General features: G+C 56.8%; 2 protein-coding genes across 2 annotated transcripts in view; one reads left to right on the forward strand and one right to left on the reverse strand.

Moving 5' to 3' along the window:
• Positions 1-255: 255 nt before the first annotated feature.
• On the reverse strand, positions 256-25,553 carry NGFR (nerve growth factor receptor). Its single transcript, XM_067717006.1, has 6 exons — positions 25,331-25,553; positions 17,906-18,047; positions 14,226-14,585; positions 10,407-10,659; positions 8,809-8,969; positions 256-8,129 (listed from the first exon to the last, which is right to left on the reverse strand). The coding sequence occupies exons 1-6, from the start codon at positions 25,406-25,408 to the stop codon at positions 7,828-7,830; spliced, it is 1,296 nt and encodes a 431-aa protein (XP_067573107.1). The 5' UTR covers positions 25,409-25,553; the 3' UTR covers positions 256-7,827.
• PHB1 (prohibitin 1) overlaps positions 20,570-26,631 on the forward strand; it is an 89,533-nt gene continuing 83,471 nt past the window's right edge. Inside the window, exon 1 of the mRNA XM_067717010.1 lies at positions 20,570-20,584. The gene's annotated coding sequence lies outside the window, so the exon portion shown is untranslated. The remainder of the gene's footprint in view (positions 20,585-26,631) is intronic.

Raw genomic sequence — 26,631 nt, forward strand, 5'->3', positions numbered from 1 at the left:
ACACACTGACTGGCCCCTCGAGATCATCTCTGCCTCCACATTCTCCTTGGTCACCTAAGCAGGACTACCCCCAAGGGCTCTCTCTCCCAGGGACCTCACCTAGTGAACGGCAGATGATTTTTAAGTATTCCACTGTAGCCCTCGAATTTCCCTGCTCCTGATTAAAAAAAAAAAAAAAAAAAAGCCACCTGCCTTTCTCTTCTGAATGTCCCACAAGCTTCTCAAGCTCAACATGGGAACTTTCTTCTCCCAGTTTTATTGAGATATAATTGACATACAGCACCATATAAGTTGAAGGTGTACAGAGTAATGATTTGATTTACATATGTCATGAAATGATTACCACGATAAGTTTAGTGAACATCTATCATCTCATATAGTTACAAAATTAAAGAAATAGAAAAAATGTTTTCCTTGTCATAAGAGCTCAGGATTTACTGTCTTAACAACTTTCATATATAACGCACAGCAGTGTTAATTATATTTATCATGTTGTATGTCTCTTTTTTTTTGTGGTACGTGGGCCCCCACTGTTGCGGCCTCTCCCGTTGCGGAGCACAGGCTCCGGACGCGCAGGCTCAGCGGCCATGGCTCACGGGCTCAGCCGCTCCGCCGCATGTGGGATCTTCCCGGACCGGGGCACGAACCCGTGTCCCCTGCATCGGCAGGCGGACTCTCAACCACTGCGCCACCAGGGAAGCCAGACTATTTCATGTTATAACTGAAAGTTTGCACCTCTTAATCTCCCTCGCCTATTTCTCTCCTCCTCTCACTCCCCTCCCCTCTGGCAACCACCTGTTTGTTCTCTGTATCTATGACTCTTGTTTCTGTTTCAACATGGACGTCTTGATCTTCCTCGAGAGCCTGGTCTTCCTCCAGGGATCTATCTCTGTGAACAGCACCATCATCCCCTCGGTTGCTAAAGCTGGAGACTGGGAGTCATGTACTCTCTCTGCCTTACTATTTCCCATCTGCTCCTGTGCCAAGGCAGGTTCATTCTCTCTTTTTAATATTTCCTGAATTGCTCCCCTCTTTTCTTCCCCACTGCTAGCTCCCTTGCCCGAAGCACCAACCTCGCAGTTGGTCTTCCCTGCCTCTCCTTCCAGGACAGACAACCTCCGTAGCTCCCTGATCAGTCCAAATTCCTCAGCCTGGCATTCAAGTCCTCGCATAGGATGTCCCTGCTGTTTCATGGCGATTCTGACCAGAAAGACGCACTCGGTCTGCGGGGGGTGGCGTCTCGCTCAGTTGCCTGGTGAAGAGGGAAGAGCCCAAGTGTTGATCTAGGCTGGAGCCTTACATTTGTTGTTTTTGGGGTCCCCTTTTGGTGACTGTGCCTCAGTTTCCCCCACTCTCCCAGTGCCTCAGGCGGGGCGACACCCCCGCTCCTGTGGATGGAGCATGTGACGTCCACCTTACCCAATCAGTGATCGCCATTCCCCGGATGGGCCAATCAGAACCAGGGACGCCTGGAGACTCGCCGGATGCTCACGGCATGAGTCTGAAGGTGCGCAGCCGTCTTATCACCGCAAGGAAAGAGTCTTGTGCGAGGAAAGGAGGCACGAGATGGACGGAGAAACTGGGTGGTAGGATGTTGTTTGAATCTCTGCATCAAGCAGTGCCTAGAGCCAGCCCTACCCCTGCACCTTTCACTTCAGACGGACAGTAAATTCCCGTAAACAACCCTGAGTTGGGTTTTCTCCCTTTTACAACATGAGAAATCCGAACTGGTACGCAGAGTGAAGAGAGGGGAGCTCCCAGGTGACTGGCTTCGGAGCCCTCGGCATCATCTTCCAGGAGGTCACCGTGTGATCTCCTGTGGGTCCAGGGTCGACAAATGGAGGCCTGGCTGCCCCGTGCCCCTGGCCCGCACATCTGATGTGGACCGCTGGCATCCCAAGGTGCGTAGGCGTAGAATGAGAACCATCTGGAGTGCTGATTGAAGCCTTAGGCCCTGGGGTGGGGCCGGGCCCCTGGAATGTGGACGCTGAGCCCCAGGCCCAGGCCAGAGAGTGTTGAGGGCTTCTCAGGAGGGCGACAGGCTCCTGGATGACACAGAAGGACCCCTAGATTCTATGAGTCACTAGAAGATAGGAGGGGGATGGGCGCATTCCCAGACTTTTCCAAAGGGAGCAGTCCCCACCCAGGGAGGAGACCCAATCCCACCTCTCCCAGGAGCCCTTTGGGAATGTTGTTGGAAACAGCCGGAGCAGGAGTTGCCGGGAAGGGAGCGCAGGAATGGGGAAGTGCCCAGATGCTGTGGGAAGAGGGCAGGATTGAGTGCCCTGGGAGGAATGGGGACTGAGAGTTGGAAGGTTCCTTAACGTCCTTCCATGACAGAGCCTTAGAAAGATGATCCTGGCCTCGCCTCTGAGATGACTGGAGGATTGGAATAGGTAGAACTGGGGTGTGGAAAGCCCTAACTTTCAGTGGGGCCTGGGAGGAATCACCCTGCGCGTGGAGATGAACAGCCCTACCCCGGGCCTGCCTGGAGAAGAAGGCCCTTCTCAATGAGGACGTTGCACCAAAGATCCCAAGGATGTGTGCTGAGAACTGGGGGTCTTTGATAGAGTTGGAGGGTGATCTGGAGCCTGGGGTGGGGCCCAGGGGAGCCTGGTGGGGTCAGCACGAGGGCAGGGGCGTTGGAGGGAGTCAGGGGGCTGGAGGCTGAAGGAGCCCTCCCGGCCTCAGCTCTTCTGAACCCAGATGCCTGGGGACTCAGTCCTGTCCTCTGGCCTTCTGCCCACCAGCTGCCACAAAACTGAGCGGAATCTGCTTTGCATTATCAGAGGAGCTGCCTCCCCCAGGCATATGGTCAGCAGACCCCACAGCCCAGAGCATCATGGGAGATGTCTTATGACCCCAGCTCTGGCTCAGCCCCTTCTTTCCCTGGAGCACAGGCTCAGTGGCCCCCATCAGGCCCCTCCCCTCTGGGTGGAGAGGCCTTTCCTATTGTTCCAAGTCTCATCTCAGCTTCATTGCACAGGATGAAAGAGGGGAGGGAGGCATTAGGGGAAGAGAAGGGGCCCTGATGAGCAGACAAAGATGGTATCATTCTGTAACCTAGAGAATGAAAGAGACAAAGAGTGGAGAGGAGAGAGCCTTGGGGATGGGGAGGGGAGAACAATAGGCCTCGGGCCCAAGCAGACTGATGATACAGGAAGAAGCCAGGGAACACCTATCTGTCCTCTGAGCCCACTGGGGGCTCAGAATGAGGTCTGACTCTAGAGCTAGCTGCCCGACGTGGCAGCCATTAGCCAAATGTAGCTACTGAGCACTTGCAATGGGTCTAATCCGAACTGGGTTGTGCTGTAAGAATAAAATACACGCTGGATTGTGAAAACTTAGCAGAAAAAAAGTAACATATAATATCAATAATTTTAAAATGTTGATTATATGTTGAAAAGATATGTTGGATATATTGAGCTGAATAAACTATATTATTATGCTCATCTCACCTGTTTCTTTTACTTTTGTAATGTGGCTACTAAAAAATTGAAAATCACATATGTCACTTGCAGTATATTTCTATCGGACAGTGCTACGTTAGACCACATTCATTCATTATTCAACAGATTTTTATTGGGTGCTAGCTGTGCGCCAGGCAAGGTGCGCAGGATTAGATGGTGAGCAAAACCAGACCCTGTCTCTGGTTTCCTGGAGTTTACAGTAATCAAATAATCACTCAGACGGGTGCCTAATTGCAAAGAGAGATAAGTGGTCTAAAGAAAAGGAGTGGAACTTGATGTGCTCTGAACCTGGACTCAAGAAACTTGATTTGTATCCAGAGTGTGGTGAGAGCTTTTCCCCAAGGAAGCACTGAACTGGGAGGTAACTTGAGAAAGAAGGGGGAAAGAGTCTTACAGAAAGGACAACCTATGCAAAGGCCCTGTGGCTAGAGGGCCCTGTGGCTTGAAGCTTGGAGAATTGTGAGGGGGCTGGTTTGGGGAAGAGCAGAGACTGAGGAAGAGGACAGCTGGAGCAAGGCGGTGAGTCTGGAGGGATGGGCAGGGGCGTCACGCAGCCTCCGGGGCCACATTAAAGATGGGGAGCCGATGAAGCATTTTTGCCCTTGCAGGGGAATTAGAGAAGGAAGGATGGAGGTTAGGCTGAAGGAGGGCAGAGGGGGTTTCTCCGCAATGTGGTGGGGGAGGTACGAATCTCTGGTACGATGTCTTTCAGGCTCTCTGCTCCGCTGCCCCCAGAAGCCCGAGGCCAGTGTCAGTCACCTCCACATCTCCTACCCAGTCCTGCATGCTATGCGGAGCTTTCTCAATGCCCTCTTCTCGCCATCCCTGTGGCCCATACTTTACCCCTGACTTCCACCTCCTGGCCCACCTATCCTGCCCACCCTCACCCTCCACACTGCAGCCAGAGCTGGTGCTTTCTAAGATGGAAATCTGTCTACGACACCCCCTGCTTAATCCAGATGCTTTAACATGTCTCTTTGTAAGCCCTTCCCCATCTGGCCCCACTGACCTTCCACTCACTCTCTGGGCTGCAGGCACAGGAGCCTCCCCAGGCCCCATGGGCTCTATTCTCTCTCTTCAGGGCCTTTGCTGCACTGATTCTTCTGCCAGGAACTCTCTCCTCCCCTGGCTTGTTGACTCCACTTCGATAGGGCTCAGCTTCAGTGTCTCTTTACTGGCAAACCTTCCCTAACCCCTGGTAGGGGTGAGTCTGGGTTGGGGCCCCCACTCACCCCTAGCATGGCGCTGCACACCATACAGGGGCTGTCTGCTGCCACCCCCTCAAGTATATAAGATTGTGGAAGACAGGAGTTTGTGTCTCCTTATTCCCACAGGCAGCGTCCAGCTCTCCCCCACCTAATTAGAGGCATTTCCCCCATGAGAATGGGGGCTCTTCTAGGATAGGAATTGAGCCTCCCCCACCAGATTAGAGGGATCTTCAAGTCTGGGGCTGTGTCTTCCCCATTAGGTGGGAGACTTCCTCAAGACAGTCTGTCTCCCCCATCACACTGGGGGTTACCCAAGACCCAGGATCATTTCCTATACCGGCTCTAAATCACTGCCCCCTCCCCGCCACCTTCCTCACAACCCTCACAGCCTGGGGGTGGGAGATGGAAGACAGCTTCCCTCCACCTCATGCCTAACTCTTGGCTGGGGCCCGGCTGGCCCCTCCCAGGATCCCAAGATCAGGAAGGCTTGTTTGCTGTTCTTTCTGGGAAAGCAAGCCTCCCGTGGCATTCCCTAGCAACCACGAGTCAGGCCCATCAGAAGACCTGGCCAAGCCACCAGCAGAGGCCGAGCAGCTCGGACCAGCTGCCAGGCCAGCCTGGGAGAGGGACACAGACCCGGGGCCTGGAACCCTGAAGCTCCCAGACCAGGCAGGGCTCAAAGCCAGGCTGGTAGGAGCTGGGGTTGGGACCTGCCTGGGAGAGCCACAAGGGAGGGGCCTGCCCAACTCCAGGCCGGACCAGCCAGGCTCCCGCCAGGCCATCTGGAGCCAGACCTTGTGTGTGTGCTTGTGTGCTGGGGGGTGGTGTGCCTCCCAAGCCGTGTGGGTGGCTGCGAGCCGTGGGGTTGTGACCTGGCCCTCCCAGCAAGCCTCTGGCTCCCCTGTGGTCAGTTTCACTTCTGACATCTGGTCAAGTTCACAGCTGGCCAGCTTCCTGCATGGCCGTTTTTACTTTCCCTCTCCAAAGTCTGGCGGCAAGGGCCCCCACTCCCTCTCTATCCCATTTAAATTAACTCCATGGTGACACGTGTGAATTTGCTGGATTTCTGTTAAAACTTCCCCATTGTGTGTGGGGAAAATAGGACAGGAACTCACTGAGTTGGAAATTATACCCGGGTCCCTGCCCCACACACATAACCCCCCACCAACTCAAACCACGTGTATTTCCAGAAAATCTCTGCACGATTTTCCTTTCTTTGCTATTTAATGTTCATCATTTATGTTTTATGTGTAGGTTTCAGGAGGGCCCAAGAAATGATTACACAGGATGCAAGGGGCAGGTGACAGGGAGGGTGACAAGGAGCCTGGAGTTCACAGCCCCCAGCTGGCGGGGGGAGGGGGCAAAAGGGTTCCACCTCAGCCCAAAGGGAGGCAGGAGGGGCCGCAGAACCAAACACATGCTGAAACATACTTGCAACCTCCGACCCCCTCCCCCACTGCTGGGGAGGAAAAGAAATACCTCAGACTCTGTCCCACTCCCCACATTCACAGGTGAGGGGCCAGCAGGTGAGTTTCCTCCTCCCATCACAGATTGAGGTCAAAGAAATACCATCTACGTACAACATTCCCAGTGCCTTACACAGGGCTGAGAGACCCCTGGGCTGGGGAGGGGGTGGCTGTCCGTGCACATCCTGGTCAGGGCTCGTTCATGCTAAAGAGACAGGGGCGGGGCACACTCATTCCAACATCAAGCAAAACAGAACAGGCCAGGAGGGGCTCCATGGCCCCTTTCCGGTACCAAGCTAGGGAAAAAACAGTCCTTTGTAGGGTTCTCTAAACTTGGGAGAGACCCTCTATGGGCCACAGTCTAACTCAATTCCTTCTTGCTGCATTCCCACGCTGGTCCACTTGTCTTCATTGCAGCCTCCAGGGCCCAGCCAAACCCGTGCTTGCAGGGAAGGGGTGGAACGGGGGAGCATTCCTCCACGTGCAGGCCCTTGGAAGGCAGGCGCCAGCCCAAGCCTCAGCCGTCCTTGGCCTGCCAAACCCGGGGGCGAGGGAAGACAGCGAGTAGAGTTCAATTCCCTTCAATGCTTCTCTGGCAGCTGCCCCAGGAGGATCCGGCCACAGCCCAAGAGGAAGAACTCTTGGAGAGAAGCGAGATTTCTCATCCTGTGTGTGTGTGTGCCTGTAAATCTGTGTTGCAGGTGGGGTTCCTCAGTCCCCCAGGGCTGACTCCAGGGGAAGATGCTGCCTATACTGGCTCTGGGTCTGTGCTGGGATGGTGGGTACCTACAGATGAGCCACAGCACGGATGCCACACTGACATGCCTGAGGGGACAGGTAGAGGGAAGCAGCACCCCTTGCCACAAACCCCAAACCTGACTGGGGTCAGGATGGGTCAATGGGCCAGGCCTTGGGTGACGCATCCCCTCTCCACAGGGGCTGGACAGGCCTGGAGATGGTGAAGGGCAGACTGAGTTTGGCTTCGAGACATTTCCCGGAGGGTCGCCTGGCCCCCCACTCCCTGCAAACCTGAGGCCTGCACCCCTCGTTTCGGGAGACAGCCCATCTTTGGCCTCCCCATTTCTGGGTGGCTTTGGGCAAATCGCTGCCTCTCTCTGGGCCTCACTCTGCTGTTCATAAAATGAGGGGGATGGACTAGATTTCAAGCCCCTCTTCCAGCTCTATCAAACCTCTGATCCTCTTCCTGTTAGGCCAGAGGGGAGGGGGGAGGGGGGATGAGGAAGGTTGAGGCCACGAAGGTGCTCCCTCGTTCCCCAAGATCACAGTGCAGAGCCCACGGCTCTGGTTCCTCAGTCTCTCCCTCTGAGTCTCTGGGACCCTGTCATGCCCTCAACACCATCCCTGGTGTCAGCCCCCCATATATGACAACCTGCTAAGGTGGGAGGGGCTGGCCCCCCTAGAAGTGGGGGGAGACGGCGGCAGGAGGCCTGAGATGGCGACAGGGCAGGGCAGGGTGGGAGACGCGGCAGGGGCACTTCTGGCGCTGGAGAGGGAGTGTGATCGGAAGCAATGGGGCCACACAGGAGAGTGACAGGGCTGTGGTTTGGGGGCCCGGGCTCCGAGGCCCTGCCCAGAGGCGCGCAGCTCTGACGCTGGCCTGTGGGGTTGGCTGGAACATCAGTCTTCGGAATGTGGGGGCAGGGCAGGGGCTCCCGGGCCGGCTCACACCGGGGACGTGGCCGTGGACTCGCTGCACAGGCTCTCCACAATGTCGGCTCTCTGGATGCGGCGCAGGGCGGCCAGGAGGGTGTCAAGGGTGGCGCTGTCCTGGGCGGCCCAGCTGGCCAGCAGGGCGCGGACCGGGCAGGCCTCCTGGGTGAAGGAGTCTATGTGCTCAGGCTGGTAACCCAGCTCACCGGCCAGATGCCGCCAGGTGTCCCCCGCAGAGCCACTGAGCAGCTTCTCCACCTCCTCCCGCTTGGCCAGCGGCAGGCTGCTGTAGAGGCCTCCGTCACCCTTGAGGGCTGCCAAGAACCCAGGGGGAGTCAGGCGCTACCCGCGGGACACCCTTTCCCCCACCGTGGGAGTGGGGGCCTGGAGTAAGACCCAAGAAGGGCTGAGGCATTTCTCCTCCCGATCTGGGGAGGACCCGAGGGTCTAGAAGCAGAGGGATGCCCGAGATGCAGTCGTGGATGTGGGCAGGGCTGTGGAGGCACCTGGGGGATGCTGACTCACCCACAGCTCCAGAACCATCCCTACAACCTAACCTCCTCCCTGCCCACTACCTCCCTCCCGCCCCCAGCAATTAATCAAGGCTCAGGAGACAGGACTTCTGATCTCAGACTCAACTGCAGCAAGTGTACTGGAGCTGGGCTATGGGCCACCGATTAGGGGACACAATTAACTACTTGTTCCCCAGAAGTCCTGGGCAGGAGGCTAATTGCAGCCACTTTGGGGAGTGATTAGCCCTGGGGGACAATTAGCTGGATGAGTCTAGATGCTCCGATTTGTCAAAGCTTCCGTTTCCCAAGTCATCCCCACCAGAAAGAGCCTCTCCTACCCATGCCCTCAGCCCGCCTCTCCCATCCTTCCACACAGCAGCCCGCAGCCAGCCCCTCTGCCATCCCTCCTATAGCCTAAGCTTAACCACCCCCGTTCTCCCTGCCTCGCCCCCCCGGCCCGCCGCCCGGCCCCACTGCTTACCCTGGCCTGCAGCTGTCTGTGTGTGGGACTGCTGGTCATGCAGGCTCTGGCTGTCCACAGAGATGCCGCTGTCGCTGTGCAGTTTTTCTCCCTCAGGTGGGGGCGTCTGGTTCACGGGCCGGCTGTCGGCTCCTTGCTTGTTCTGTTTGCAGCTGTTCCACCTGGAACCAGAGGACAGCCCCAGTCACGGGGCTGAGGGGCACACAGGCCACGCCGCTGAGGTATCTGTGCTCTGGCGTGTGGGTGCCGGGAGCCCAGGGGGTGCCCGTCTGTAACCCCGCGCGCCACGGGAGGCTCTCCTTCCTCTACCTATCTGCCCCTGGCCCACACCGGAAACGCCGTGAGGGCAGAGGCACCAGGGCTTGGTGTGTGCGGCCGGTATTCAGTAAATGTCCATGGGATGAATGGTGCACAAATAAATGCCTTCCTGGAGCTCCACTTTTCCCAGGCTACCCTTCTAAAGTGCCCCCACGTGTGTGCAGGGGTATGCACATGGATTCCCTCTGCTGTTATAAGCAATAAGAAGAAATGAAAAACAAAGCAAATGGCCATCGATAGGAGACTGGTTACATAAATTATGATCCGCCCGTATTACTGAACGAGCAATTATAAATAATCAGATTATCTATATGCTCTGAGGAAAGCTCTCCCGAGGGAGATGAACGGAAAGAGTAAGATGTAGAATATGTATAATGTGATCACATTGATGCTTTAAAAAAAACAAAACCCTGCACGTGTACGAATAGGTTTTCCACACACGTGTTTATAAATGCATAGAAAATGGCTGCAAGGGATCCATTCCAGACAGATTCCCAGGAGGACAGGGTAGGATTTGGGGAGATGAAAGGAGGCTTTACTGCTTTTTGCTTTACAAGACATTGGTCTTCTTTGCATTTTCCCCAATAAGCACGTTATTACTTTGATGATTTTTTTTTTTTAAGAATGGAAAATGCACTTAAACATTTACAACGCATCCTAGGACTTATCCACATCCCGCATTTCTGGCTATGGGCGCCATCAGACCCCACGTGTGACGTGGGAAGGAAGAGATACACGCACACGTACACACAGGTAACGGGGTTCAGGGAATGAGGACACAAGCTGCTGGTAAAGGAAGCTCTGTGTGCAGGGAGGCAGGTGGGGCAGAAGAATGGGGGCGGGGAGGTGCTGGCACCAGGACAGGACAGGGACGATCCCCTTCCGTACCTCCTGTTGACCTGCCACACCCTGGAGTGGGGAAGCTGATGGTAAGTGAGGATGAGCTTGGTTTGGGGTTGAGTTAAAAGCGCGTGTGCGGGGCCTCCCTGGTGGCGCAGTGGTTGAGAGTCCGCCTGCCGATGCGGGGGACGCGGGTTCGTGCTCCAGTCCGGGAAGATCCCACATGCCACGGAGCGGCTGGGCCCGTAAGCCATGGCCGCTGAGCCTGCGCGTCCGGAGCCTGTGCTCCGCAACGGGAGAGGCCACAACAGTGAGAGGCGCGCGTACCGCAAAAAAAAAAAAAAAAAAAAAAAAAGTGTGTGCGTTTTCAGGTCATGGTCGCAGCAAAGCCCTCCTTGAGGGTAAAGATCTGGCTCCCTGGCTCCCGTTCCCCCTCTCACCTCTTGAAGGCAATGTAGGCCACGAGGCCCACAACCACAGCAGCCAGGATGGAGCAGTAGACAGGGATGAGGTTGTCGGTGGTACCTCGGGTCACCACGGGCTGGGAGCTGCCCATCACTGTGGTCGCCACATCTGACACCGTGCTGGTTACGAGGTCTTGATCCGGAGGTACCTCAGGCTCCTGGGTGCCGGGGTCTGTGCTGTCTGAGCCCTCCGGGGGCGTGGCCCGTGTAATCCAACGGCCAGGGATCTCTGGGAGAAAGGGCTACAGGAGTGAGGGCCCACTCCCCCCGCCCCCTCCTATGCTCTGACCCTCAGAGCTTCTCCCCCAGCCCCCTCCTTGCCCCAGATGCTTGTATGTCCAGTGGCTACACACAGGAGAGAGGGCTGGGATTGGGTGTATGATGTCACGATGGTGGAGAAGAGCAAGGGCCTAAGAATCGGGAGCGCTGGGTCCCCTTCGGCTCTGCCACTGACTTGCTGTGTGACTCTGGACCAGTCCCTTCAACTCTCAGGGCTTCAACTTCCCCATGAATGGGGATATGAAAAGAGACGGTCTTTAAGTTCCCTTCCATCTTGGGTATAACTGTGATCCTAGAATTCTACTCTGCCTACCCTGGGTACCCAAAAACCCAGCATGGAGGTAAACACACAAAGAAGAGAGTGGGCCCTAGGACGCCTCCAGCTGGAATCAGGCTAGGGAAATGTGTAATTTCTCTGGCCACAGGTTGCCCCAGTGGCGCCAGTCACCCCTGTCCTAAAGAAGGATGAGGGTAATCAGGTCCGGCAGAGGGGTACCTTCCCCGGCACCGGCCCCTGAGAATTGGCATCCAGCCTCCTTTCTAGTCTCTGGTGTCCTGGCTCTAGGCTCGGGCAGGGTGGGGAGGTGCCCAGCTGGCTTGCTTCCCTCTAGCTGGTCCGTGGATAGTGGCTAGCCTCTATTTCCTGCCCTGCGTGGCCCCCACCCCGTCTGATCTTGCCACCCAGAGATGACAGTGTCAGATAGCCCAAACCCAACTTGGGAAGGTCGAGGACTGCTGGTGGAGAGAGGGCCCACAGAGCAGGCACTGCCACTGCCTCAGGGGAGGGAGACTGCCCTGCCACCCGCCTAGGTTCTCTCATGCCAGCTGGGCACTGCCAGCCTCCCTGGCAGGGGACCCAGCAGCCCCTGGCACAAGTGGGTGGGATTTTCCATTCTGCCACCCAGCCGGGGGCAGTACCTGGGGTTGTGGACTCTGGACGACCTGGGGGTACCTGTCTGGGCAAAGTTGCCTACCCCTTCCTTCCTCGCTTCCCACGCCTGGAGCAGGGAGGGAAAGCAGACAGGACAAGCTGATGGGGTGAAGGGCAGGCACTTTGCTCCCCAGCTCTGCCTCACCTAGCCCCCAGTTTGCCCACCCAAGCTGGAGTCGAAACTGCCCACCGGTTTCCTAGGCCTCCTTGGCTCAAGGCAAAGATGCTTCAAAGGCCCCCATTTTCAGCACATTCTGAGGAGTAAGGTCCCCACATGTGAATCTGGAATCCATCTGGTTGGCATTTGGGAGGGGGCTGCCATCTGCTGCCCCATCCCACCCCTCCCCCATCTCAGTCCTGGGAAGGAAGGCGTGGAAGAGGTGGGGCAGGGAGTGGAGGAAACACAGCCCTCCTTCTGGCAGCCCCAGACAAGGCGCTGGCCCGGGGAGGGTCTTCTCTTGCCCGGCTAGGGGACTGGGCCAGCTGGAGGGGCAGCCTGAGCCCCGAGGCTAAGGTACAGCTCTGCTCAGCTGACCCGAACCCAGAGGCTGAAGGCGTGGCTGGGTGGAGGGTCACCGAAATCAGGCATCACAGAGATTTGAGAGCAGTGGGGAAAAGCCGAGAGACGGCCCAGGCTGAAGACAGCGCCTTCCAGGGCGCTTTCTCCTCGTCTCTCCGATCCCCCGCCCTGTTTGGGGGTGGGGATGAGATCCAGATGTGGCTGTGTCCACTAGCATTCCAACCCACTAAGCCCTGGCAGGTCCTGACAGCCGTTTCCAGAATGGGAGCTGTCAGACTTGGGGGTGGAAAGAGGGGCCAGGTTACTCCTCCTAAATCCAATTTTTTCTGCTTGGGGAGGGGGGCAGGTTCTGCCCCCAGGGTGGGTGAGTCACCATGTTGACACCGGAAGCGTTTATGCAAGGAAGTACCCTGCAGTGGAGGGGAGGGGGGCAACCAAGCCACCACAAATCAAATTCCATTTCCTGAAATGTTCCCTCTGCCCTGGAGCTGACATTTACCCGTTCAGAGGCTAGAGGGTGAGGGGAAGAGGGGCAGGGATAAACGCACCCCTTCAGGGTGTCTGGGAAAGTAGAGTGGTATCTGGAAGGAACGTGGGAACGCCAAAAGGCAGAGCCCACCCCTCCCCCAGCCAGCACCTTTCTTTGCTCTAACCGCACCCCTAAGTCCCCCCCACTAGCTGGTGCCGACTTGCCCACAGAAGCGTGCCACCCACCTGCCTGCTGCAGGCGCTGAAACTCCCTCCCTCCTCTGCCCTGCGCCTGACGCTACCTGCCTGTCTCCTGGCCCAGGGCAGTGGCCACCGGAACCACCACGTTCTGCACCCCACTTCTCCACCCTGACCCCACATCCCAATGGAGCAAGCTTCACACACACGCCTGGCCTCAGTCCAGCTTAACGGCCCTTTGCACCCTGAGCTCCCTGCGCCAGAGATCACAGGATGTGGAAGGCAGGCATGCGTGTGTCAGACTGCAGGCTCCCCACGGCAGGGGACCTATCTCTCCCATCCAACTGGGGGCTGACTGAAGGCAGAGGCTGTGCTGCCCCCATCAGAATGGGGGGATCTCTTGGGAACTAAGTGCTGGGACTGCGTCTCCCTCATCAGACTGGGGCAAAGGCTGTCTCTGTCCCGTCCAACTTAGGGCTCCTGAAGGAGGCACTGCACTGCCTGCTCGGAGTGAGAGCACCCTGAGGGTTAGGCCCCAAGGGGAAACAGCTGAACGGGGGATAGAAAGTAAAGGCATTGTCAATCTCTCCCCCAAGATGGATGTCACCAACCAGGAACCAAAACGGTTCTGCCCTGACTGCCACAGTGCTTCCTCCTCCCATCCCAGGAACTGCCCCTTCTGGCTAAGGAGGGCACACCCAGCTCCCATCCACCCAGGAAGCTGAGGGCCCTCCATGTGCACCTGCCTCATCCTCGGGCTCACAAGCCCCAGGCTTGCTGTTCCGCCTCTATCTGTCCCAAAGCCCCTGTCCGCACGACCTCCTTAGTGTTCCCTGGGTCTAACTTCGTCCTTGACTAAACTGTACCAGTGACTGCTGACCCCTCCCCCACAAGTTGAAGTGAGCCAGCCCCCGGCCCAAACCCACAGCAACAGTGGAAACCGCGTGCAGCGAGGAAACTGAGGTCCAGAAACTGAAGTGACCTCCTTGACGTCGCTCAGATAGTAAGTGACAGGGCAGACTCCATCCCAGGTCCCAGAGCCATAAACCACTATGGGCCTCAGAGACAAAAGGTCCCAACTCCTGAGGGTCTTCAGACCCCCTTCTCCAGTGCAGAGAGTCTGCCTCAAGGATCAGACGTGTCCTATCTGTCCTATTCGTGCCGCTCATCTACCACCCGTCCAATTCCCAGCCGGCAGCCACAGATTAACAAAGCCCTGGGAAATGAGTGTGGCCTGGGAGGATGAGGATGGCTTAACAAACAGCCCCAAAGGGTAAACAGTGGATAGGGTCCATTGGTGGGAAGGATCGGGAGGGTGTCCACTGGCCCCGCAGGCCACGGCAGACCCTTGCGGACCCCGGGGCGCCCCCCACCCCCACCCCGCAGCCCCGACGCTCACCCTCGCACTCGGCGTCGGCCCAGCGCGTGCACTCGCGCAGCTGGCGCTCCGTGTCCTCACACACCGTGCAGGGCAGGCACGGGTCCACGTGGTTGGCCTCGTCGGAGTACGTGCCGTCGGGGCACTCCTCGCACACGGTGTTCTGCTTGTCCTGGCATGAGAACACGAGCCCCGAGCCCGCCTCGCACACGCGGCACGCCTCGCAGTGGCCTGTCGTCTCGTCCTGGTAGTAGCCGTAGGCGCAGCGGCACACGGCGTCGTCGGCCTCCACGCAGGGCGCCGACATGCTCTGCAGCCCCACGCACTCGGTGCACGGTTTACACGGCTCCGTGGCGCTCACCACGTCCGAGAAGGTCACGCCTGAGGACAGACGGACGTGCGGGGGGAGCCGCGCCCCGCGTCTAGCCGCTTGCCCTGGGGGCACTTGGGACGCAGGGGCTGGAGGCCTTCCCGCCGCATCCCGGGACACCCTCGTTCTACCTCGCCCCCTCACTGACTCCCCCGCTTTTCCCTCCGGGCCCGGATCCCCGGTGTGTGAAAGCTGGTGGCACCCGACTGGGAAGGAGGAAGGGGTCCAGGAGCCCGGTGCTCCAGGCCCCGGAAGCGTTGGCGCTGAGGTTTCAGGGGGTAACCCAGCTGGTGCCGGTAAATTTCTTGGCGGATTCTATTAGAGAGTTCCCAGCATGACTGAGGAATAATCTGAGAGTGGTTCCCACCCAGCCCTCCCCACAGGCCAGAGTTAAGCTGTGAACCCAGCCCGGGCAGAGCCGGCCTTCACCAGGCAGGCTCCCACCTCAGCTGCCCTCCCATGCCTCTCTGCACAGGTGGGGGCTCAGGTGTGGCCTGAATGGGAGTGACTAGGGATAGACAACAGAATTTCCCACCCGTGGCGCTACCCCAGCTGCTGAAGGTCTTGGCTCTAGAGGGCAGGGATGGGACTCCTGGCAAGAAAGGTACTGCAGGAGGGATTGAAGTTAGAAGGAAGGGAGGACTTGCATATATCGTCCTCTGCTCTTTCAAAGGACATGAAGGGAAGATTTCCAAGCTCACTCTTGATTCATGCTCTCTTAATTAATGGATGTGAGCTCCAGAATAAGGGGAGGGATGCCAGGGTCCTCTCCGCCTTGTGCAAAGAGTGGGGAAGGCACAGAGCCAGATCTTCTTCACCCCTTCCAGCCCAGGGTGGAGAACTCCATGCCAAATTGAATCCAAGAGGATGTATCCTTGCTCCCACGGCAGGAAGAGCACAGATTTAGAACCTGAGAACTGGGGAGGGAGGATTGCTCAGAATGTGGAAACGGGTAGAGAGATTGGGATCCCCATGGACGGAAATCGAGGCTCGCTGTGGGGGTCCTATCTTAACTTTCTTTAATGCCATCAAGAGACAAGATGGAGCACAGGGTCATTATCTTGGAGGCTGGGGTTGGAACTGCAGAAGCAAAGAAGGAAAAAGCAGAGAAGTAAAAGGGGCAGCAGTTGGGGGGGAAGAGAAGAAAAGACAGAGATGGGCCTGGAGGAAGACTTCAGTTTCAAGTCAGTTCTGGCAGAGGGACTCCTGTGTTCCTCTTCCTAGGCATCAGGCAGATCTGGATTCAAAACCTGCTTCCATCACTTTATTAGCTGTGTGACTCTCGGTGTTTTACTTAACCTCTCTGAGCTTTTTTCTTTCTCTGTAAAACAGGGAATAATGTCTCCACTCACAGGGTTGTGATGAGGAATAAGTGAAATTCCTCAGTAGCACGTGACACACAGCAGGGATCCTGTAAATGTTGGGCCCCCTGGGGTGGGCAATGATCAATTCAATGAACTTCAGTAGCAGGGATATTAGTCAGACATCAGAAAGGACTTCCAAACCAAAACAGCCAAGGCAGGAGGTCCAATTTATACCAGAGGCTCCTATCTGGGTGGCATGTGGCAGCAGGGGTGGGTCTAGTCACATGGGAGGGGAAGGGGAGGGCCCTGCCCATGGGAAAATACAGAAAATTAGCAGCAAACTCCTGGGAGAGGGTTTTGGGGGGTGGGGAAAATGTGGTCTTTTTTGGGCAGAGAATGAAGGCAGGAGCTTAATGGGTTTCCTTGCGGAAACGTTTTGAGGATAGAGGGAAAGTCCACTGGGGTCTCCATCCCATAAAGCGGACTTGTAAAGGCAGCCTGTTAACACAGCTGGGGTGCGGGGAGGGGGGTGAGGGGGAAGGGGGAAAGGGAGGGGAGCAGAGGGTGGAAGTGGGAGGGAGCATTCCGAGCTGGTCTCTGCTCCTGTCTCCCCTCCCCTTCCCCAGCGATGCCCTCTCTCAGCCTCTTCTATCCCACCGCTTGTTTTGACAGAAGGGACTGGGGTCCCATCCTGGGAGACTTCGGGTCCAAAGAGAAGAGGCCCTGGGTGGAGTCTAGGAAATAAGAGAGGCAAACGTGGGAGGTTCCAGGGTAGCTGATGGTTGGCTAACCCTGCCCTGGGATGGAAAGAAACCCTGTTAGGCCAGGACCAGGGAGGCGGCCAGATGGCAAGGTAGCAAAGGCATTATGGGATGTCCAGCCTCCCTACCTGGCATCCCTCCGCTGGGGGATGGAGTTACAGGATCCACTAGTACAGAAGTAGGACAACAGAGTGTTTGGGACACCAAGGAGTTGGGGCTGCCTGCAGGACAGATGGGCTGTGTGCAGTGAGGTGCCGCGAGGTAGCGGTGGTGGCGGCGAGGCATTCAAAGGTAAGACAGGCTGGCGGGGGCGTTCAGAGTTCCCAGTTCCTGTAGCCTTGTCCCCAACATGATCAAAGAACAATCTGGGTAGAGTTCCCACTGGCCCTCCAGGTGGGCATTGAGTGCCAGGTAGAAGGCAAGATCTAACTGTCAACAGGAAAGGTTTCCAGGCAGAGTCAGGAAAAGGGCCCATGGCCTGAAAGCAACAGAAGGGGCGGAGTGAATCCAGCAGAGATGAGACTCCTGGGTCAAGAGCAAACAATTTCAGACCCCAGACCTGCCATCTTCCTGCCTCCCTCATCCAGCACCTCTGGAAGATGGGGTTCTCTGCCCTCCCCAAGGAAATCCCAGGTAGGAATGGCCACAGCGCCCCTCCCGCTCTCGCACCCGACATCACCCCCCAGTAAGGACATCCCTGTGGTGCTCCAACCGCCGTCCCTGCTGCCTGGGGAAAGCTCTGCTTCCCCCCCCCCCCCCCCCCCCCCCCCCCCCCGTCAGAGCTGGAGAACAGTTGGCCCCGGGGGGAGGGTTAGCCACACCCTCCCAGGATCCCCCAAGGTCAGTGTCCAGGGCAGCCAGGATTTGACCCTCCTCCCCTCCCCACAAACGCACCAAGGGTAAGTGGCAGCCATCGATTTTGCAGTGCAGATGATATTTTTAGCTGGTTTTAGCATCAGCTACTCCTCCCTCCTGGCCACACTCTTCTACCAGGCCTCTCTACTTGGGGGCTGGGAAGGGGCACAGCCTGGGGATCCCCCATCTGGTCCCCCTCCTCCCTCCGCATACTTCCCTCATCCATTCTGAGCTTCCCCTCTCTGCCTCCTATGCTGGGTCAGACCCACTTCTGGCACCCATACGGTTGTGGGCAGGAGTCCCTGCCAGGGCGCAGAGCACTTGGAAGGCCTCTACTGGGCATGCCCTCCAGCCCCCTTGCCCCCCCCTTCCATTCCGCTCCCCTCGCCCCACCGGACACCCTATACTCACTGTCCAGGCAGGGCTCACACACGGTCTGGTTGGCTCCACAAGGCTGGGCCACGCCCTCGCCCAGGTTGCAGGCTTTGCAGCACTCACCGCTGCGGGTGTACAGGCCCGTGGGGCACCCCTCCTTGGCACCTCCAAGGGACACCTGGATGGAGGAAGATCAGAAGGTCAGACTGGCAAGGGAAAGGGGACAGGGTGGACTCCGAGGGAGCAAACACCCCCTCCTGCAGCCTTCTATTGGAACCACCTGGGCTGGGATGAGCTCACTAGGGAGGCATTTGCCACTTGAAAGCTGATGGGGAAGAAAGGCAGAGCGGGAGAGCACGGCCCTGCAGGCTGCTAGGGGTGTGAGATCAGAGCTTCAGATGCTGACCTTCTGCAAAGTTCATCTTGGGGTTACAGTAACTCCTGGAATCCCAAGGATACACCATGTGGGGAAGGCAACCTGAGGCCCAGCAGAGGGCCTTTGGGCAGCAGTCAGGACCCAGCAGGCAGGTTGCAGCTTACACAGGGCTCCCAGCCAAGGGGCCAACTAGAAGCTGAAATCTAGCCCAAATGCCACTTGCTAAGCTGCACATCTCCAGGGATGCGTCTACCCAGAGGGGAGTCTTTTTCTATCAAAGTCTAGCAGGGCTCTACTCCTCACCCTTAATCCTACCATTCCACGTATTAAGTATCAAATGGGAGGTGTCCAAGAACAGAAGCAGAGGGGTGGGACCTTGGGTTCAAATCCTGGTTCTGCTCTGGGAGTTCTGACCTTCTCGGCTTTCCTGCTCTGAGTCTTCATCTCTCTAGACCGATAGAGATGGAGACAGCTCAGGGCCAAATCAAATGACCAGCCGGTCATCGAGAGTCTGGCGCCAAGACTGGAGAAAAGTACGCCTGTTACCAATATGAGAAAGTGGCTGCTCTCACCACCCAGCAACCCCGCTCCCCCAGGGTTTGATTTCCGGCCACCAGCCCTCCCCTCTCCCTGCGCCCCATGCAGCCAGTGGGAACAACACTGCAAACAGGGGAAAGGAGAGTCAGATTCCCGCCGCCGAGGCATCTTTGCTCATGGATGGAAGGATTTAGCACCAGATTCCCTAGAGGGAGGGGTTGCTGGCAGATTGCTTTATATTTCTGTTCCTTAAAAAAAATCTTAATGTCTAATAAAACTCCAAAGCCTGTTTCCCTGGCTCCAGACCGCGTAGCTCCCATTTGATGCTCAGAGGAAGTATGGTCTCTTGGATCATGGGACTAGAGAGGAGCTGTAAGGGTAATTTTGGGCATTTCTCTGCTTCCATGTTGGCCAGATCATGGCCCAAAACACTCCTTTCCCTTCAGTCCTTTCTAATATCCTGAGGTCTCAGTAGGGTTTGGTGGAGGCAGGGGGATGGACAGGTTGGATCAGTCTAGGAGGCAGCCTATGGTCCTCAAGAAACCGGTGGGGAGGGTGCAGGCAGCAAAGGAGGGGAACCTTGGGTGCTGCCACCATCTCCTCCCAGGTGGCAGGAACACAGTGCTGGGAACATCTGTAGACCAGAAGCCTAGGGGCGGGGGGTAGTCCCAGATACAGGCTTTCCCCCAGGAGGTGAGCAAGGTTCCAGAAAGGTCTGTTCAGATTTCTTTTCATCCTTCAGGGCTCTGCTTAAATGTCACTTCATCAGGGAAGTGGTCCTGTGGCCCAGCCCCTCCCTGATCTGACAAATCAGGCAGAGTTGCCCTGTCACATGTCCCCCCTGTTCACTCTTCTTGTCTGGTCTGACACTCTACAGAGTCCCCCACTGGACTCTCAGGTCACTGAAGGCAGGGACTGTGGTCACCTCAGTGCCTGAGACGGTACCTGACACGTATTAGGGACCCAACATGTATACTTATGGAATTTAAGAACATAACACAATATGGCCTCAATTAACTAGAACTCCAGGGCCTGACTTTCTGGATACCTGAGTTTCTGGAAAGTCATGGCTTTGCTGTTCTTCTCACCTAATGTTTTTCACTTTAACCACGGGGGCTGCACCTTCCTCTGTCTCTGGAACGTACCTTCACGGTTTCCCCATGACTCAGGGACTCAATATTTACATCCGTGAGTATTCTGGGATGCAGTGCAGCGGAGCCCTGTGTTCTTTATCCCAAATTACCACACCTTTGTCAAGAGAGTTCTCCTGTCAGCTTTTCTTATAGTTTTTTCTGCCTCCTCCCTTCCTGTTAAAGTATCAGTTTTCAGTTCTTCCTGCTGCCAGTGTGACCGGAGCGGCCCTCCCCAGTCTTATTTATTAGGTCTAATTGAATTTTAGAAAGTGTGTAACTAGCCCTGGGAGGAAGGTGATTAAAGTGAGTGTAAGGAGTATGGGAACCAGGAGGGGGCCGTTCTCAGAGTAAAAAGTCTACCTTCCTCCTCAGCTGCCTTCATTGCTCTGAATCCTGGTTCACAGCTTAGAGCTGGGTGACCTGGGACAGGTTTTGAATTTCTCTGTGCCTCAGTTTCTTCATCATTAGGTAACCATGACAGTACCTGCCTCAGAGAGTTGCGGGAGGCATTAAATAAATGAGTGTTTATTCACTTTGGGACCCCTCTTTCCTCTTTTCCAAGGTCTTCTGTGGCTTTTGGCTGTGTTCCAGTTAGTTGAGGTCAGTAGAGACCTGGGCTCCAGATAACTGAGGCAATCTGACTGTGGCAGTTGTGGGCAGAGTGGGAGCCTCGCGCAATCCCCTCTTCTCAAAGCCTGCTCTCCCTGCTGCAGCCCGTGGTCCTCTCTCTTCTCCAAAGTCTTGCACTTGGGAGTCCAGGCCACATAATTAGTAACCATGTGTTTCCTGTGCTTGTTTTGTTTTCTATTTCAAAACATTCCAGATCTGCCACTTAGTAGTATGCTACTTGGGGTAAATTCTCAATCTCTCTAAGCCTCAGTTTTCCCACCTAAAACGTTGGGTTGGTGATACCTACTGTCCAGGTTTCTGTGAAAATTAAAAGAAATAATTTATGCAAATCTGTCTGATGCATAGTTGGATTTCAATAAATGTTGGTTATCAAAGAAGTATCTTTTTTTTTTTTTAAAGAAGATGTTGGGGGTAGGAGTTTATTAATTAATTTATTTATTTTTGCTGTGTTGGGTCTTCGTTTCTGTGCGAGGGCTTTCTCTAGTTGTGGCAAGCGGGCCCAGCTGCTCCACGGCATGTGGGATCCTCCCAGACCAGGGCTCGAACCCGTGTCCCCTGCATTAGCAGGCAGATTCTCAACCACTGCGCCACCAGGGAAGCCCCAAAGAAGTGTCTTGTCTTAGGGAGAGTGAGCTGGTGAGCCGGGGGGTAGGTAGTGGCAGAGGAGAGTTGAGCCATCCCCAAACAGGGGAAACCATCTCAGAGTAGGCAGGATAGAAATGAAGAGAGACCCACCAAGAAGCGTCTGAAGAGGGTATGGGGACCAAAGGAGGATGGAGAACTGCTAACTAATTCAACTACTGACTGAGCACTAAACTAAGAGTTTCCAATGAGACATCGTCCCTGACTCCTGAGATGAGCCACAGTCCCATGAGGGAGAGGAAATATCACCTCGAACAACTGCTCCAGAAGCCGAGGAGGAAAGACTTGAGGGATTGCCTTCATCCCCTGTCTGACAGCTGTGGAAACTGAGGCCCACCTAGGTCATTCTGCTAAGTGGCCTGATGCACCAATCTGGCCGCAGCCTCTGTGGGTCCAAGGCCAGGCAATCTTGGGAAGCAGGGAGGGATGACTAGGATTCAGGCTAATTGCTCCAAAATGATCAACTTATCAAAATGATAGGCACATTTGCCTGAAAGTTATACTTATTACACTTATTCCATTGTTTAGAATGTTTGCAATTTTTGGGGGGGGGGGTTGCCATATCCAGGCTTTCTAGAAACTAAGGTGGAAATAGCCTTCGGTTAATTGACTTTTTTAAAAAATAAATTTATTTATGTATTTAATTTACTTTTGGCTGCATTGGGTCTTCATTGCTGCACGCAGGCTTTTCTCTAGTTGCAGCAAGTGGGGGCTACTCTTCGTTGTGGTGCGTGGGCTTATTGCTGTGGCTTCTCTTGTTGCAGAGCATGGGCTCTAGTCACACGGGCTTCAGTAGTTGTGGCAGGCGGGCTCAGTAGTTGTGGCTCACGGGCTCTAGAGCGCAGGCAGTAGTTGTGGCGCACGGGCTTAGTTGCTCCGCGGCATGTGGGATCTTCACGGACCAGGGCTCAAACCCGTATCTCCTGCATTGGCAGGCGGATTCTTAACCACTGCACCACCAGGGAAGTCCTGAATTGACTTTTAATAATTAAATTTTAAAAACTGGACAAAACAGAAAATACACCAAAATAGTTGAGAGAATTTGAAACTATAGGAAGGCTTCAGTGTGATGAGTCCTATCCATTCACAACAGCTTCAGCAAAAGGTTCCTTAGGTGAATGGAGCCACTGGCCACCATCATGGGGTTGGCGAGTTTTCAAATATGCAAAGGGTCTTTTGAGACCCATGCAAGCCCTGGGGAGGCACTGGCACATGTCCCCCACTCCTTTAGATGGGGTGGATTTGGGGTCGGAGACAAGAGCTAATTACTGAGGAGGAGGATGCATAAAGACTTTGAAAGGGGGCAGGGGTCTGAGTGGGCGGTGAAGGGGCTCAGTTCTAAATTTGTGGTGCCAGGAGCATAGGACACGATGTAACCTCCAGGTCCAGTGGTGGTTCAAGGCCACGTGTCCTTCCGTGATCTGGAAGGTTGGGTGGGGGTATGCCTGGCATAAGGAGGAAAGAGTAAACTCCAAGCCAAGCATCCTGGGTTCCAACAAGGGCGCCACCACATAGTAACTGGGGGGCTTGGTTTCGTGCCTGAAGATTAGGGAGATTCAGCTCCCTCAACTGTCAAATGGGAATAACTAGATTTACTCTGCTGGGGCCTTATACGGATTAAATAACACAAGCGAAATTACCCAGGGCAGTGCGTGGCACACGGTAGGCACTCAACCAGTTTTATTATTCCCGCTTCCCCACCCCGCACCCCCAGGGAAGAATCTAGGCGCGGGAACGGGATCAGACTGGTACAGCAAGGCGGGGACCCCTTCCCTCCCGGCGTCGCCTCCCCCACCCGGCCGCTCCCGTCCTCGCATTTGCTGCCCTCGCTGCATCCCTATTAGGCGCATTAGCCAGCCCGGCGGCTCCGGTTACAGACGTCTGAATGACAGAGTGCCTCCATTACCGGCGTGGCCCGCCAGCCGACCCGCCGGGACGCGCTCTGGTTTCAGCACTCTCGCCGCGGCCCAGGAAGAAACTCGGACCGCTGCGGTGCGCAGCGCCAGCCCATAGACAGCAGCCCCGCGGCAAGGCGGAGGCGAGAGCCGCAGGGGCTGCAGGCGACAGATTCTGCGCTGGGTCCACCTTCCCGAGCCCCCAGGCCCTCCACCCCCAGATCCCCTCCTTCCTCGCCTTTTCTTTATTCGGGGCACACTCTCCAGCCCAGATCCGGAGCCCATGCCCTCGCCCCTCCAGGATCCTCACAACTGGCCGCCCCAGTCCCCCCCTCCATGCCCCCCCCCCCCCGCCCCAGACGAGATGCATCTCTAACCCGTGGCGTTAGTCAGCAAACGTGCCCGCAGTCACTCCCAAATCTCCGGACGAAGCCGGAGGTACTGCTATCCCACGGAAACCAGGCTGAGCTTCGGGGATGGGGCTAGTGCCCGGAAGGGGTCTCTGCCCATCCCAGCCCCCATATTCCGCCGGCCTGACTCTGGGGCTGGTGTCACGCCCGCCTGCCGCCGAGACACGCAGCTCTTATCCCGAGCTGGATCGCCGGGCTGCCCCTTAAGAGGTACGGGGAGTACTGAGCTGGGAATCAGGTGAGGGGCAGTCTAGCTAGGATTCTGTCTCAACTCGCTTGTGGGATCTTGACCAATTGGTTTAATCTCCCAGAGCCTCAGTCTCCTTGTCTGTAATGGGGATTTGGGAGCGCAATGCTCAGATGAGAGATGAAGATGGCAGGGAGAGTGAGGACACCTCCTCCATTGCCAAACCTTCCAGGGCACTCCCTTCATGGCCACACAACGGGTCACATCTCCTGAATGTCTTGTCAGAACTACCGGGCGGATTTCGATGCTTACGAGGACCCACAGTCCTTTGCCGAGACAGAATCCGAGGCGCCTGAGCGCCTCCGTCTTGTTCGGTGCCCGGCGTCCTTCATCGAAAGCTGGGCGGGGCGCGGGCGGAATCCCGACCCGCCTGGGCGCGGAAACGGAGCCAATCATCAGCGCGGCGCTCGGGCCGCTTAACTGGGGGTCTGGGTGGCGGGTGCGGCGCGCAGCCCCAGTCGCGCGGGGAGCTGCGATGGTTCAGCCCTCGCGCCGCAGCGCCCCCTGCGGGTTGCCTTCGCCTGCGCGACCCCCGGCTGCGCGCTGCCGGGACCGTCCCCACTTTGCGCGTCCCGCCTCTCTGCACCCCGAGAAGTGGTGGCGGCGAGAACCCGTCGGACGACGCTTGCTCCGTCCCATCCGGTCCGTGGCTTTGCTTCAAACCGCGAGAATAAGTGCGTAGGAGAAGCCCACTAGCCGCGGGGGAACCCGGGAAGCGGGTTCGCCCCGGCGAAGTGGGCACTCCCTTCCCAGCCTCGGACCCCAAGCCGCAATTCCCCGACCCCGCTAGGCCGCGAGAAAGAGCGCGCGACACGCGCGGGAAGCAGCTGTGCTTCAGCTCTCTCTTCTCGTCCTACTGTCTCTTGGCGGACAGGTCGGGGTCCGCTCTCCCTTCTCCGTCCCTTCATTTTGCTTCCATCTCTCTACCTCCCTCGCCGTCGTCCCTTTTCTGCCGTCCCTAACCCACTTCTCTCTCTTCAACAGAGCCCCCCTCCACGAACCTCCCCCTCCCACGCCCCTCCCCCCCATTGTCTGGCCGGTCCTCATTGTCCGATGCCCGGTCCCCTTTGCCTCCAGTCCCTCCATCCTCCTCTTACATTGTTCCATCCCCTCGTCCCCCGTTCCCCACCCCAACCACACTCTCTCCTCACTTCTCTAGTTCCCGTCCCATTCCTCCTGCTTCTTTAGCCTGGGTTCCGTCCCACGACCCTCCAGAAATCAAGATGCTCAGGGGGAAAGTCGCCTCGAGATCCCAGCATTCAAGCGCCCTCTTCCGAAGAACCCAGGCATCCGAGAGCCCCACGACTCCCTCCTGAGCGACCCCTCCACACACACACCCCCATGGTACATGAGGACCCGCATAGGTGCGCCCCTCTTGTCCGCATCTCCACCCTGAATCTCAGGGTCGCCTCTTCGTTCTGAGAACCTTAGGCGCTCCTCCGTGGATACTGGCATCGGCGCTCCTCTCCCGCCATCCACCCCCAGCATCTGGGATCCCAACGCTCTTTTCTCTTTTCCCTCGGGAAAACCTGAACTCCTTGGGGTTCCGGTCCCGGGAAAGGGAGCGGGCTCCCCTCCGGCTAGCACTCACCCCCAGGAGCAGCAGCAGCAGCAGCAGCAGCAGCAGGCGCGGCCCGTCCATGGCGCAGCCGGCAGCACCTGCCCCCATCACCCGCCTCCCGCGGCAGCGCTCGGCTTCCAGTTCAGCCCTCTCAGCGGACAGACACGGCTGCGTTGCGCTGCGCTGCGCTCCACCGTCCGGCCCGCAGACCTGGCGGAGGCTCGACTCCCTCTGGATGCTAGCGGGAGGTGCTGGGAGAAGCCAGTGCATCGGCCCCGCCTCCTCCCCGCCCAGCCCGCCCACCCCCCGGAACCGCGCCCGCCCTCCCCGCAGTCTCCGGGAGGGTAGAGGAGGGAAGGGAGAACGTACGGGGAAACGCTCCCGCGCGTCCCGGCCCTCAAAGCCTATCCCCCACCCCGCCCAGCTACCCCGCGCCCGGGCCGCGCTATTGCGCGTCCGTCCCGCATGCTGTGGGCTCGAGTCGTCCCCACTGCGGCTCCCTTGGGCTGCGGCCCCTCTCACGGTTCACTCTCTTGCCCATCTTCTCCTGCCTCCGGCTTCAGCTTCTTCCCCGGTGCCCTGCTCCCTACCCAGCTTTTATCAGCAATAATGCCCACTGCCCGCCCGCCTTTCATCTCCTGGTCTATACCCCACCCCTCCCTCTGCCCCAGTGGGGGGTTCTCTCTCTGCAGAGGCCTAGGGGAAGGGGAGGGGAGGAGTAGTAGGTGGCCTGACCCCGACCGCACGCAGCGGGACGTTCAAGGTGGAGACATCATTTGAATTCTCAAAAGGTGGGTTTGAGGGGGTCGCAGGTGTGCACACACACAAAAAGGAATACACACACTCCCAAGCTCACATATATATGTGCTTGTGCATTCACCTATGCCCACACCATCCTCACGCAGTCCTGCAGACCCGTGCATTCTACACCTGCCTGCGCACCTCCATATATGCACACTCATCGCCCATGTGCTCATGACATTCAGACCTGTGTACTCACCTACACATTCACACATACATGTGTATGTGTGCAGTCACCTCCTCGCAAGCCCTCACATGTACAGTCTCTCACACAGTGCACACACACAGTCATGAACACACACACTCACACTCATATGCACACACAGATGTATCCTCAACAATTGGCCTTCACTAGATTGTGTTTCCATTAGCTGATGAGCTCCCTGCAGGCAGGGACGATGGTTTCTTATCTGAATGCGTGGTACACAGTAGGTGTTCAATAAAGGTCTGTAGAAGGGAATAAATGTAAAATTGGTTGGATGGACTCACATTCATGTACCTGTCCATGTACTATGCAGGCACCCCCAGGA

Source organism: Pseudorca crassidens, chromosome 19, assembly GCF_039906515.1.
Source record: "Pseudorca crassidens isolate mPseCra1 chromosome 19, mPseCra1.hap1, whole genome shotgun sequence".
NCBI classification, from domain to species: domain Eukaryota; kingdom Metazoa; phylum Chordata; class Mammalia; order Artiodactyla; family Delphinidae; genus Pseudorca; species Pseudorca crassidens.

What these genes read in the sequence shown, in the direction of transcription:
- NGFR (XM_067717006.1), bottom strand. Translation starts at nt 25,408, where the DNA reads ATGGGGGCAGGTGCTGCCGGCTGCGCCATGGACGGGCCGCGCCTGCTG. An exon ending in GCCTACATTGCCTTCAAGAG is followed by an intron (nt 8,970 to 10,406) that starts GTGAGAGGGGGA and finishes CTCTGGTTCCAG; the next exon opens with GTGGAACAGCTGCAAACAGA. An exon ending in ACAGACAGCTGCAGGCCAGG is followed by an intron (nt 8,130 to 8,808) that starts GTAAGCAGTGGG and finishes GGTTCTTGGCAG; the next exon opens with CCCTCAAGGGTGACGGAGGC.